At 36.7% G+C, this 13,559-nt stretch overlaps 2 protein-coding genes across 3 annotated transcripts in view; one reads left to right on the top strand and one right to left on the bottom strand.

The window, feature by feature from the left end:
• Positions 1–13,559, top strand: part of ASPP (Ankyrin-repeat, SH3-domain, and Proline-rich-region containing Protein) — a 645,170-nt gene that overhangs the window by 29,135 nt on the left and 602,476 nt on the right. For both annotated transcript variants that reach the window (XM_074183284.1, XM_074183285.1), the window contains exon 2: positions 10,649–10,742. In XM_074183284.1, coding sequence (XP_074039385.1) covers positions 10,698–10,742 — 45 coding nt within the window. In that variant the 5' untranslated portion in view covers positions 10,649–10,697. The remainder of the gene's footprint in view (positions 1–10,648; positions 10,743–13,559) is intronic.
• On the bottom strand, positions 2,084–6,008 carry LOC111504357 (uncharacterized). Its single transcript, XM_023158900.2, has 3 exons — positions 5,557–6,008; positions 5,327–5,480; positions 2,084–2,354 (listed from the first exon to the last, which is right to left on the bottom strand). The coding sequence occupies exons 1-3, from the start codon at positions 5,908–5,910 to the stop codon at positions 2,146–2,148; spliced, it is 717 nt and encodes a 238-aa protein (XP_023014668.2). The 5' UTR covers positions 5,911–6,008; the 3' UTR covers positions 2,084–2,145.

Genomic DNA, 13,559 nt, shown 5'->3' with positions numbered 1-13,559 from the left:
AAGAACTCCAGGTTTCCTAAGTCGAATATTGTTTACAGATGAAGCTTGTTTTTCTCGCAGTTCAATTATTAACTTCCACAACAATCACATTTGGGCAGAAAACAATCCACACGCCTTGATAGAAAATAATTTTCAAGAACAGTTTCATTTTAATATTTGGGTTGGAATTGTCGGTGACCATCTCATTGGGCCTCATTTCCTTCCACCTAGACTTAATGGAGAAGGATACCGAAGGTTTTGTTTTACCTGGACTTTAAGAAGAAATTTCAGTCATGAAAAGATTCCGTATGTGGTACATGTACGGTGGTGCTCCACCACACTTTAGTGTAGTGACACGTCAATTTTTGGATGAAAATTACCATAATCGCTGGATTGGGAGAACAGGCCCACACCCATGGCCACCTCGCTCGCCCGAAATGAATCCCTTAGATTATTTCCTCTGGGGACACCTTAAAGCGTTGATATACAAAACTGCTATTCAAGGTGAAGACGATTTACGGAATAAAATCATTAATTCATGTGACGTAATAAAAAATACGCCAGGTATTTTCAGTGATGCAGCAGCTAGACGGTTGTATTTTGTATTGAAGCCGAAGGAGGCCATTTCCATCACTTAATTCAGTGCAATTCGTTAGTCTAGGTCTAGATGTTAATGTTATTTAATATTTGTTGTTATTGTTACATAATTAGTAATGAAAAAATGTAAAAATAATAATTTCCAAAAGAAACATTTAATTCCCAATACTATTCCTTGTGAGGTCCAGGGATATGCAATTAGGTCGACTTTTTTTTTCTTAAAAAAATTCAAGAGACATAAAAGTTGTATTTCCAAAAAGTTGTAGGCCAAAGCCTCGGTAGATAATAACATTATCCTGAGATGGGTTAAAGGGCACGACAAGAGTAAAGGTAATCGCATTGCCGACTTTTTAGCCAAGGAAGCGGCTGGACTAACAATTTTGGGACCCAGTGGCACCCACGGCCTGATGACTTCGACAATTGCGGAACTAGTCAAATGTTACACCCATGCTCAATCCTTAAAGAGATGGGATAAAATCAAAGGATGTAATTTTGCCAGCATCACCTTGGGCGACCCTGGGAAGCTGGCGCCGAAGAAATATCTGGCGATGATCAGGAAAAATCTACGCCTTACAGTAGGATTTCTGACTGGCCACTGTCAACTAAGGAAACACCTCCATAATATGGGGCTAGTAGACACACCTCTATGCAGGATGTGTGAACAGGAAGATGAGACTGTCAGGCATGTCCTGTGCGAGTGCCCGGAGTTATCGTGAATGAGAGAGTGTGTGTTCGGCGAGTCTTGACCTACACCTGCCGATATAAATGAGATGTCTCCCAGCGACCTGTCCACCTTCCTGGAAAGGATAGGATGGACGATGACCTAGGAGGACAACTCCTCGGGAGGATGTACAATGGGTCACATGTGGCCTAAGTGCGTGGGCTTACACTCACCCTCCCTACTCTACAGATACAGAACACCCTGTATAGAATGTTCGTATAAATCAGAGGACCATTATGACTAAACTAGACGTGAAACAGCTTTGCGAATTTCATCAACGTGTGAATTGTTCAAAGGTAAGTTTTGATTTTTGTCAGTTTTTCATATGGAAACAACTGGTTAACTAATAGCTCTTTCCATCGGTGAAACTTGTGTTGTCCACGTATCCTACTGAAACTAAAGTGGCTCTGCCAAATTTCAACATTGAACTGATTTCAATGGATCTTAGATTCCAAAGTATCTAAACTGATAGCCCATATCGACCCTCCTCAATAGGAAGACTCAACAAACTGTCTTTGTTCTGAATTTCTGGAAGGTAATGAGGCTGCTGACTCCTTTGCAAATGAGGGTGCTGCAAGCAGCTTCAGCGGACCAGAACCTATCATCGGCATGGCTTCAGACATTGAATAGCTGGATGGCAAAAAGATTTATGGTTTTCTGGCAAAATCTTCCAGGACTGGCTCACTCCAAGGCGTTCATTCACCCTTCCAAGCTTGAAACCAAACAGTTGATGAACTACAGTAGGGATGAACTACGATGATCCTGATCTATACTATACCAACCAACTCTTGTTTTAAAAATAATTTATATAATAAAATAATGTAAAGTACATTGAGAAGTATCGTAAGTCACGTTCTTATGCTCCTCTTGGAAACCTTTCTTCTTCCTCTTCCAATGTTCTGCTTTGCTTCTGCAGCAGATGCTTCTGCCCTTTTGGCCGCTTCTTTAGTTTTAGAAAGCTCTACTTTGGCGGATTGTAACTGATGAGTAAGCTCTTCCATACGAGCCTTTGCTGCTTCTAGAAGTTGTTCTTTTTCGTTGAGTTGGGCATTGACACCTGCGATAAAAAATATTTGTACTATTATTTTTTTAAGTTTGCTAACAAACTTTTGTCGATGGAATGATATAAGTTAGTTGAAGATATATAAAAATTTGAAAGAATTTGAATGAAACGTAGTCACTTTTTATTGCCCATCGGTAATGGCGATGGTGTGAACATTGTGTTTGTTACAAAAAAAAAGAAATAGAAGCACTCTTGCTGTTTATCAGAATTGCTGCAGATGTAAAATCAGTTTCACTGGGAACATCGATTGAATTTCGACTTTTAACACAGAAATTATGTCTTCTCACAATATACAGGTCTATACATTTTGGAAGGGGTGAGAATCCCAATTATATTGGGACGAAGTTACGTATTTTCTAGTGCTGAAGAATGATATCGAAATATCGACTGTGTTTTTTTTTTGGTTGCGGAAATATACAAGATATTCCAAAAATTTGATTAAGTATCTTTTTCTTTTGTAGAAATTTTGAAAATTTGTTCACATTTTGACGCAGGTACTTTCTATCTACCACAGTGTAGCTAGTAAATATAATCATGGAAATTTTGAATACGGACCTATATTGTGGTTTTGTAGTAGCAACTTTTCATTTGGTGAACTTTGTATAATGTCGCGTTAAATTGAAATTATTTCGATTTTTCCGAGAGTTTCGGTAATTTGGTGATCAATAAACGAATGACAATGGATCTTTACACTTACCGAAAAAAAAAAGAAAACAGTTTTCTTCATCTTCTGAAGATGCCAAGTTGGTTGATGAAAAGTGCTGGTTATTGGGAAAAAAAGCTTGTTTTGGAGAAAACTCAAACATAGCTTGTCGAAGATGAAACGAAGGCAAGCTTTGATATTGACTGTTTTGGGCTCTGGTTTTAATTGGTTACTAACGTATTCTAAAAACACTTTATTGTGTGATTTTCACTAGACAGTTTTACAAAAACGCAACACGTGTATCGCCATACAATGGCTTCCTCGGGTGTGTCTTAATAACTAATTCTACACATTCAATGTTATATATATATATATATATATATATATATATATATATATATATATATATATATATATATATATATATATATATATATATATATATATATACCTCATTCTACAATTTCAAGTACCTGAATTTCAAGTGCCTGTTTTTTTACCTAAGTTTGTAATGAATTAAATTACCTGAGCTTATGTTCCATTTTCCACATTTGAGAGTTATTCAATTCTAATTGATCATTCAGTAAATCACCTGAATTCCTGAATCTATTGATTTCTAAACATTCTAGAAGATTGCGTTTCAAACTGTTCTCTTCTAAATGTAACACATCGTATTCATGATTGAACTCATGTCCTTGTGCTAAAAGGTGGCTTGCAAATGTGGAATTGGTCTTTCTATTCACAAAACTACTTCTATGGTCTTTAATTCTTTGAGAAAATGTTCTTCCTGTTTGGCCAATATACAGTTTTGGACAAGAGTCACAAGTCAGCTTATACATATACTCATGATCTATCAGACACCGAAGTTTTGTCTTTATTGTTTTCAATAAATTTACTTAGATTATTATTCGTTCTGTAAGCTACGTTTACGTCTTCTTTCATAAAAAAAACGGGCAATATTCCTGGTTGGTTCACCCAAATATGCCAATGTCCTATAACTGACGTTATCGCATCTTGAATATAGGTAGACCATGTAAGGACACCATTTCGAACATTTATTGCGCCAATAATTTTTTTGGTTACCTATATAAATTACTTCATTTCAATTTCCATTACAATTATAGTGTCCGTTTTGGATGTTATTATTGCTATCATTTCTTTTTTCTAATTATTAAAACACATATATATTTTTGATGTAGATATGTTTCAAATAATCATAAAGGGTTTTCTTATTCGAAGTTCATTGTAGAAAACGCTCAGAGCAATGGAGAAAATATGAATAGGTAACTGAGAATGAAAAAAAACTCTACGATAAATAGGGAGACGTGAAAGTTACTATTATGTTTTTATTCAACTCAGTCAACCAATTTCCAGGGCCGTAATTTAAAAGGGAATAATTCACACAATTATAATCGAATATTAACAAAACATCCCGAAATATAAAATTTAATTCAATTTCTCAGTATGAAGTGAACGTCTACGATCCAAAAACTACAAAAAACTACAGGTCCGTATTTAAAAATTCAAAGATGGGGGTTTCCCAAGTTAGATGACACCCTGTATAAAAGATTCATGGATATATTCTGAGAGCCCACATCAAGTGCCAATAGCAAAATGTGGACAGATTTTCAATATGTCTGCGAATAAAGAAGATATAGGCTAAAAATTGATTTGGGATTTTTTGGTTTTTTCTGTATATCTCCAAAACCAAAAGAGCTATATTCGATTTCTTGGCACCGCGCTGATGAGGCCAATAGCTAGAAACACGTGTCCGCGGTTTGCCTCCATTTTCTGAGTGTTCTGTCCACACATTTTTGAGAGAAATGATAGATATATAAGTTATGTTCTAGTTGATTATTCATTTGAAGGAGGTAAGCCTTGGAAGAAATATTTTTGGAACTGCAGATTGCTTCATTTTGATTGCTTTTAAATTCAACCCTATTCTTTAGGATGTATTAGAGCATTATTTTCCTATTGTTGAACTTGTAAGTGATCTCTTCAATTTTATTTTGCTGTATCCTGTGTCAGTGTGTAGAGTATATTCAGAGATATACAAAATGAAAATTTGATCTAGAAGGACAAAACCAGCAGGTAGGTAGTTGACAGAGATTGAAGTTGATAATTGTAAATACCTATGCCTATGTGTATTATTTTTAATATTTTGTTTCGTGAAGAGGTTCTTGGGTTATTGGCGTTGTCCATGCTATGTTTTAATAACTCCACAATAGATTACGACCTGTAAACACCGTTGGAAATATGCATGTTGTTGAATAATCATTGTTTTTCACTGAAAGGGAAAAAGGTTTGTAGACTACTGATTTACCTTCCAAGGCTTGTTGAGAATTGGCAGCATTGACTTGGGCCAGTTGAATGGACGTTTGGATAACTTTGAGTCCAGCTTGTGCCTCTTGAGCTGCTTTACTGCTGAATTGTGCAGTTTGTTGGAGCATTTGAAGACCCGACGTTTCTTCATTCACCTAAATGAGGATAAATTGAGTATATTCGCAATAACAAGAGTTGAAAGGTGAATTATTCAGTTGAGGATGTACTCACCACCAACTCTGCTTCTTTCATTTCTGACTGTAGTTGTTCCACTAGAGCCTCTTTTCCCATGAGCGCTGCTTCAGCAGCTTTCGCAGCCTCCATCGCTTTTCCTGCTAATTGCTCCTTCACTTGCCGGGATGCTTGCTGAGCTGCCTGTTGTTGGGCACCTTCAGCTGCTTTAGCATCTTGAGCAGCTTTTTCGGCGATTACCGAACCGGAAACACCATGACCTTTGCCAGGAACACATTCTCCACCAGTTAAACAGGAAATTTCGCCTTTACCAGCCGCGGGACCTTCCTTGTCGTTTTCCGTGCAGGACACTAACAAAACATACGTCAAGAGGAAAAGGAGAATCGCTTTCATTTGAGGTTCATATGCTTTTGTGCAGGAAAATGTCCTGGTGTGACATTATCAAAGTGTCAAATTGATTGATTGATTGATGGACAACGAAAGTCATCTGAAATGTTGTTTGAATATCGCAAATTTGTCACATTTTGTTATCGATAGCTTAGCTTTCATTATGGATTCATCAATTGAAGAAAGAAAGTAGAAGTGTACATATTTTATGTTGGTATATATGTTAAAGAGCATATGCAATAATCTTTATATATCTATGGATATGCCTATCACGAAGGAAAGAAGATCTATTCTGCTTTTAACTTACACGTAAGTTGTTCATGAATGTTAATTGTTCAGACTTTCATTGCTTAAAAAAAGGTGTTACCAAGAATTGAAATCTTTGGAAGAACAAATAGAATGGAAATGAACGAAATGTTAAAATTATTGAATATACTTAAAAAATTATCGGCCCTGAATATTTGTGAAAAACAAACATACAAATTAACAAAAAATGTAGGCGAGAACGCTAATTTGAGAAAAATAATCATCTCGTACTCCGTTTATGTGAAATTACAAATGTTGATGCGTGATATCTTCTCACCTTGTTAGACAGTGATAAATTCAGTGAGGTTTTACTTTACCGTGGATGATTTATGAAACTCAATTATTGAAACCGCATGCAGACATAAACAAGCGAAATAATTTATCAATTAATTATTACTGTACGTGCAGAGCAATTTGAACACTGAAAAATGAAAATGGAAATTCTCACATCATCGTGGGTTCGTAGAATTTTTTATTGATGTTAATTGATATGATGGATAAGAGGAAACTCGTTAGGTCGGTCAAATTTTCTTCTTGAGGAAATATATTATAGACAAAATAAATGAAATACGACGATAGTGATTTATCCTGAATTGTTTCAGCGCAAAGATAAGTATTTTATTTGTATTTTTTGGGATGCATAAGCACCGAAGAAAATTTTCCCGGAATGTGATGCCTGTGAAAACTAAGGGTTTGCTTTGGATTTATCGCTATAGCCTCGGGAAGTTTAAGATGCCGTTCTCCGAATCTGAGAGTTTTCAAATGGTGTAGTTGTTTTATGTTGAATTCGTAGACATATGATAATATGGACTGGGCGTGACGCCACTTATACTCATATTCCACCTGCGGATCACACAACGCCCTAGAATTTTCACAATAGAAATTTGCAACACGTCAAAAATCGCGACATTGTATCTGACGTTAAGTGTATGAGTGACACAAATGCCAAGTCGCGAAACCTCTTCATATTTTGCAGTTGTTGGAGTCAATGTTCTCTGTCCAATTGCCAATTGAGAGTCCATGTAATAACGTCACTAGTTAGCGCGTACTTCTGACATTGTCTATAGATTTAGACAATGCTTCTGACATATTACTCTGAAATTACCCGATCCAAGTTAGTCGGTCTCTTTCCGCAAGTATCTTCAATGTCTTTTGATGTTTGAGACAATTGGGCTACTTTTTGATGTTTGGTTCTCTAATGAGGCGGAATAGAAACTAACAGCTTCAGAGAATGGTCAGAGGCGGATTCCCATATTTGTAAGCAGACCTTCAACATGGTCTCATTTGAGTTTAATAAAGTATTTAGAGTTGCTGAGGTGAGTAAAGCTTCCCAGTTCAAAATAGTGTTCCAAGTTTCTGGAAATCCGACTTCATTCTTCCCCATACGTAAAAACAAATTTTAAACAGACATATTCTTCCAGTGATGTGATTTTGCCTGGTTTCGCCACACTCACATATTTAGCGAAAACTGATGAGTAGGTTGAGCCCTAATTCAGGCAGACTGTGACGTCATCATCAAGGGTCCACCCACAAATCAAGTGCCCACCCTCAAATCAAAGGTTCTCCTCCACATCAAGGACTTAAATCAAACCAATAACCCAAATCAAGGCCCACTGCCAAATCTAGGGCCCATACCAATGGAATGGAATGAGTGCGTATTGTTTTTTCCTCAAAATCAACTGGGAGTGGAATGTAAATTGTTCAGCAAGTACATCTGATTCTTGTATCGCTGTTGTTGCTTTAGAACCATCCAGTGTTAGTAGTGAAATTGTGGGCTTGGTGACCAATGGTATGAGTTACTGATGAGGAAAAATTAAAACCGCCGGGGTTGGATGAAAGATAATTTCTAATTTCCTGTTGTGAACTTGTTAACACCTCATTTTGAATTGTTCAGCAGCATTGCGCTGCTTCAGGTGGGCAAGATTTTTGGAATCGACAGCTTGTTTGCAATTTAGGTTGTATATTTGCCTAATAGAATGACCTTCAGAGGCATATATTGATGGATCATCAGATCTGAAAAAAATTATGGCTTGAAGAAGTTTGGAAATCATCTTGAACATCTTCCCCTTCGACAGATCTGAAGTGTTGAAGTTTGCACGGTCTCAGCTGATCTCTAACACTAAGTAATTCATTCGAAATGAGTTTGTGGTCAGATAAGTCGTTAAGAATATATCCGGCAACTAGCAAATCATTCAACTAGGTCAGGAATTCCTGTTGGCTCTTGTATAATCTGCCAATGATAATTAGAAAATCTGCTTCGCGACCTTGCTCTTTATTGATGCCAATTGCTGTTGTATACAATAAGAGCACCAAATATAGATATTTTGACCAGCCCCACTATAAAATAATTCAGAAGTGAAAAGCCAAATAGAGCTATTGTGATATTCATATCTGTAGAAATACTTTTTTCAAATAATTATCAATTTTTTCATATATGCAGTTGAGAATCCAACAATCTATACTATATGATATCCCGTATTTTATTGTACGGACTTCAAGGGGGCACAAAACAACGATAATCCTTCACTCAGTGCACGAGCCGAATATAATATTTCCAGCTAGAAGGGCTTCCTCGCTATACAACTGTCTCTGATATCACATTACACGAACTGGTGTCTTCTCCGTGTCTTGACTTTATTCAAATTTTATACCCAATTTGAACCCGCTGCTTTCTCGGTTTTTATATTGAATTATGTTGGATTTGTGGTGATCCGAAAGTGTGACGGATCTGTAGAGATTCAGAAATTTGAACTAATTCGTCTGGTATCGGATTCATGGGAGCAGCAGGATCGCATTTCATTACGTGTTATGGACATTTTAATTGCTGACCTGACGAATTATTGACTGTTGAAGGGATTGATTACCATTATCGAACACATAAATTCAGTTATCAACGTCAATTATTGATCAAATTCGTGAAAAGAGGATTTGGATGGTGATTGAATCATTCATCATAATTTAAACTCTGTCATCAGTTGAAAAGCAAAAATCTGTTCTCTAATTTGTTTTGCAGTAATCAGTGAACATTTGGAGAACCTATATTTTCTTATTCAATTTTCACAAACTTTCATTCAACTCACAAGCCATGAAGTTACAGAGTCCACTACAGTATATTTACTCCTTCACTATAACTACGAGGTCCGGCTATTAAATGAGGAGATTGCGCGTCTAGAGGGCGCCCTAGAGGGGTGGGAAAAAAACGAGTAGTGCTTGGGTATCTGGAAATCTTCTCTATTCACGTACCAAAACACGTTTTCGTCACTATTATAGTATTTGTGCAGTAGCGGTTTGAAATGAACGTATCAATCTCAAATTTCTCGTTGAATTGAAAAAAACTCCGACTAGGTGCTATGAATTGTTGCGAGAGGCCTACGGGGACAATTCTCTATCTCGTGCGTGTGTTTCTGAGTGGTGTAAGCGCTTCAGTGAGGACCAAGAGAGCACTGAAGATGACTAGCGCCCAGGTCATCGTTACTGTTTCAACTCCGGAACCAGTGACCGAAATCAACCAAATGGTGCGTGTACATCATCGAATGAGCATCCGGATGATTGCCAAGGCTGTAAACGCCAATGAAGAAACGGTTAGAAAAATTTTACACGAGGAATTATACATGACAAATGTCTGTGCGAAGTTGGTGCCAAATAAAAAACCTGACTCCTGACCAACAGTTCTTGCGTCCACAGGTCTGCTCAGATTTCCTTGAAAGGTTAGAAGAAGATCCCGGACTGATGAAAAATATCATTACTTGCGATGAAACGTGGATTTTTAAATACGATGTTGAAACAAAGTGGCAATCGATGCGTTGGAAGACGTCTGAATAGCCCAAAATCAAAAAGACTTACTATTTGTCAGTTTTAGTAACACTGCGAGAACAACTTCGTAAGAAACGGTCCGAGTTGTTGAAGAACAACTCGTGAATTTTGCATCAGGACAACACACTTGCCCATAACGCGCTATCTGTGTAGTGGTATTTGGCCGTTAAACGCACTCCAGTGCTCGAACACGCGCCGTACCCGCCAGATTTGGCACCGTGTGACTTTTTTGTTTCCGAAAATAAAATCTGCTTTGAAAGGGACCCGATTTGAGTCGATGGAAGAGATAAAGCAAAAAACAGCAGAACTCCTAAAGACTTCCAGCACTGCTTCGAGCAAAGGAAAAAACAGCAGTAGCAGACGAAACGTTTGATACTTCAGGTTCCATTCGACCACGGCCTACCGTATATTTTCTTAATATCATTGCAAAACAATTTCATTTATTCAATTGACAACGCTACTTACTGAAGAAACGTGACAACTGGTGATATTGAACGACACAAAAATGTTTGCTGATTGTAACATGTTTACGTTAATAACTATAATTTATTTGGAATATTAGTGCCATATAACACTATATTATCATGAGTGCCCATACCGTATTCATGAACATTATTTTTTTCAGATGATCCACAGATGTGGCTTTCGAAAAGTCACTAGAACACCTTCAAACTATGAACCAAGCGTGTTCGGTTCAGATGTCTCCATCTCCAATTCCTGTAAGTACCCAAATCGGTTACAACTATATCTATATCTATATCTATATCTATATATATATATATATATATATATATATATATATCTATATCTATATCCCAATATTAAATTTCACAAAAAGGATTTGAAGCTTTATATCTTCTATTGATTATGTGCGAGCGCTTTCGACAGCGCTCGCAGATAATTAATAGAGATATAAAGCTTCAAATCCTTTTTGTGAAATTAAATATTAAAATACTGGTAATAACGGAAAATTAGTTGCATCATTCAAAACTATATCTATATCTATATCTATATCTATATCTATATCTATATCTATATCTATATCTATATCTATATCTATATCTATATCTATATCTATATATATCTCTATATCTATATCTATATCTATATCTATATCTATATCTATATCTATATCTATATCTATATCTATATCTATATCTATATCTATATCTATATCTATATCTATATCTATATCTATATCTACATCTATATCTATATCTATATCTATATCTATATCTTTATCTATATCTATATCTTTATACTGATATTTTAAATGTGAAAGTTTGTGAGGATGGATGAATATATGTTTGTGACTCTTTAACACCTAAGCGACTGAAAGGATTTAGTAGAAACTTCACATAATACATCTCATACTTGAGAATAACATATAGGCTACAATTTAAAAAGATTTTTCGTAATTCTGGTCATAATATAATGATAAGTTATATGCAGATAATGTACCGTAAAATTGTTTATCTTAAAATACATATATCTACCTAGTATGTGGTAGCCACTATATGCAAAATACTGAGCTATAAATACAATTGAACAGGAACATTTTGATATACCTGTCAAATTTTTATAAACATTTGTATAATTGTCGTTTTAAATATTTAATATCCCTTACACTAAGTAGTTTGGAAGAATCGTTTAAAAGTTATCACGATGAGATTATCTTGACGCAACGCAGTAAGCCATTACGCGTCGCGCCTACTGTAAGACAACGGGGGATGATGCGTTGAGGAGCGGTCTAAGCAATGAAGCGCCTTCTGATAAGATTAGTATTGACAGACAGCAGGTTTTCTTGCCCAACTACAACAAAAGTTTTCTTAATATGTGTTTTAAAATCAGGTATTTCTACAACCAGCATGTCTTCCTTGCGGGTTATTAGATCTATTGACATTATATATACACGCAACGTCTCACCCAATAATTGTTGTTACCTGAATATAAAGCATCTGAGTTGATACTTTTGTATCCTACAATTGCTAGATACGTTTAACTTCTTCACAAGGTAGAGACTTTGAAATTTTGAAATTTTTCCATCAAATAAGCCAAACCTATTTCTTCTGTAATGGTTTTGCGTTTTTTTATATCCATTCATTTCGAAAACAAATCTTTAACGTTTTCGTATCTGGACTTTGATTTTTCTGGTAATGATTGTGTTGTAGCAGCATGCACTTGTCAAATAGCTGTCAGTCGTTATTTCGCTGCAACGATAATTTTCAACTGCATTTGTCAAAACCATACCTACCAAGATTTTCACATTTACAATGACAACGATGTGGAAAATATCATTTTCCATTTACGTCTTGTCGCATTCTGATCCGAGCGCTGATATATTTATCTTTATAGCGCCCTCATTAATAAAGGTGAGAATACGGGTATGTATTAAAAATGTTCAAGCACCTGCGGTTGTTTTGCTGCAGTTTAGTGTCACTATTGGAGTATTTCATATGCGAGTCCTTGAATAGCAAATGCTGTTGGGACACCAAAGATCTATTCAGAGAGAGAATGAATGAATTTACGAATAACGAATTCTTCGTGGATGTTTATTTCTACTTGCCTATACTTCATCAAGAAGTTTATTTTCCAGGTCTAAGTATCTCTACAAGAGATACTTAGACCTGGAACCAGCTATGAACCAGCTATTATCAGTTTTAATCACTGTCAAAAATTGTTTCATGGAAGATTTTGATGATGAATTTCAGTGTCGACCAAAACTCGTTGAGGATCTCTGTATCTGTAGAGTAGGGAGGATGAGTGTAGGCCCACAGCACTTAGGCCACATGTGACCCGTTGTACATCCTCTCAAGGAGTTGTCCTCCTAGGTCATCGTCCATCCTGTCTTTTCCAGGAAGGTGGAGAGGTCGCTGGAAGGCATCTCCTTTATATCGGCAGGTGTAGGCCAAGACTCGCCGAACACACACTCTCTTATTGACGATAATTCCGGACATTTGCATAGGACATGCCTGACAATTTCATTTTCCTGTCCACTAGACTCATATTATGGAAGTGTTTCCTTAGTTGACAGTGGCAAGTCAGAAATACTACTGTTAAGCGTAGATTTTTCCTGGTCATCGCCAAATATTTCTTCGGCGCCAGCTTTCCAGGGTCGCTCAGGGTGATTCTGGCAAGATTGCATCCTTTGATTTCATCCCATCTCTTTAGGGATTCAGCATGAGTGTGACCTTTGGCTAGTTTCGCAATTGTAGAAGTCATCGGGCCGTAGGTGCCACCGGCTCCTGAAATTCTTAGTCCAGCCGCTTCCTTGGCTTAAGAGTCGGCAATGCGATTACCTTTTCCCCTGTCGTGCCCTTCAACACACCTCAGGATAATGTTACTATCTACCGAGGCTTTGGCTAAATCTTGGTGGCACTCTAGTACTAGCCCTGAGGTAACATGTTGTCTGTTCAAGGCTAATAGGGCTTGTCTGCTATCAGTGCAGATTGTTATGTTTTTGCCAGAAATTTATTTTGTGGCGATTGAGATACCAGCCACAAGTTGAGGATATTTTACTTTTGGATTTTTCTCAT

This window comes from Leptinotarsa decemlineata, unplaced genomic scaffold, assembly GCF_025532065.1.
Source record: "Leptinotarsa decemlineata unplaced genomic scaffold, Ldec_3_MD MMD2_tig00026336_RagTag_RagTag, whole genome shotgun sequence".
NCBI classification, from domain to species: Eukaryota; Metazoa; Arthropoda; class Insecta; order Coleoptera; family Chrysomelidae; genus Leptinotarsa; species Leptinotarsa decemlineata.
This window is presented reverse-complemented; position numbering and strand designations above follow the sequence as displayed.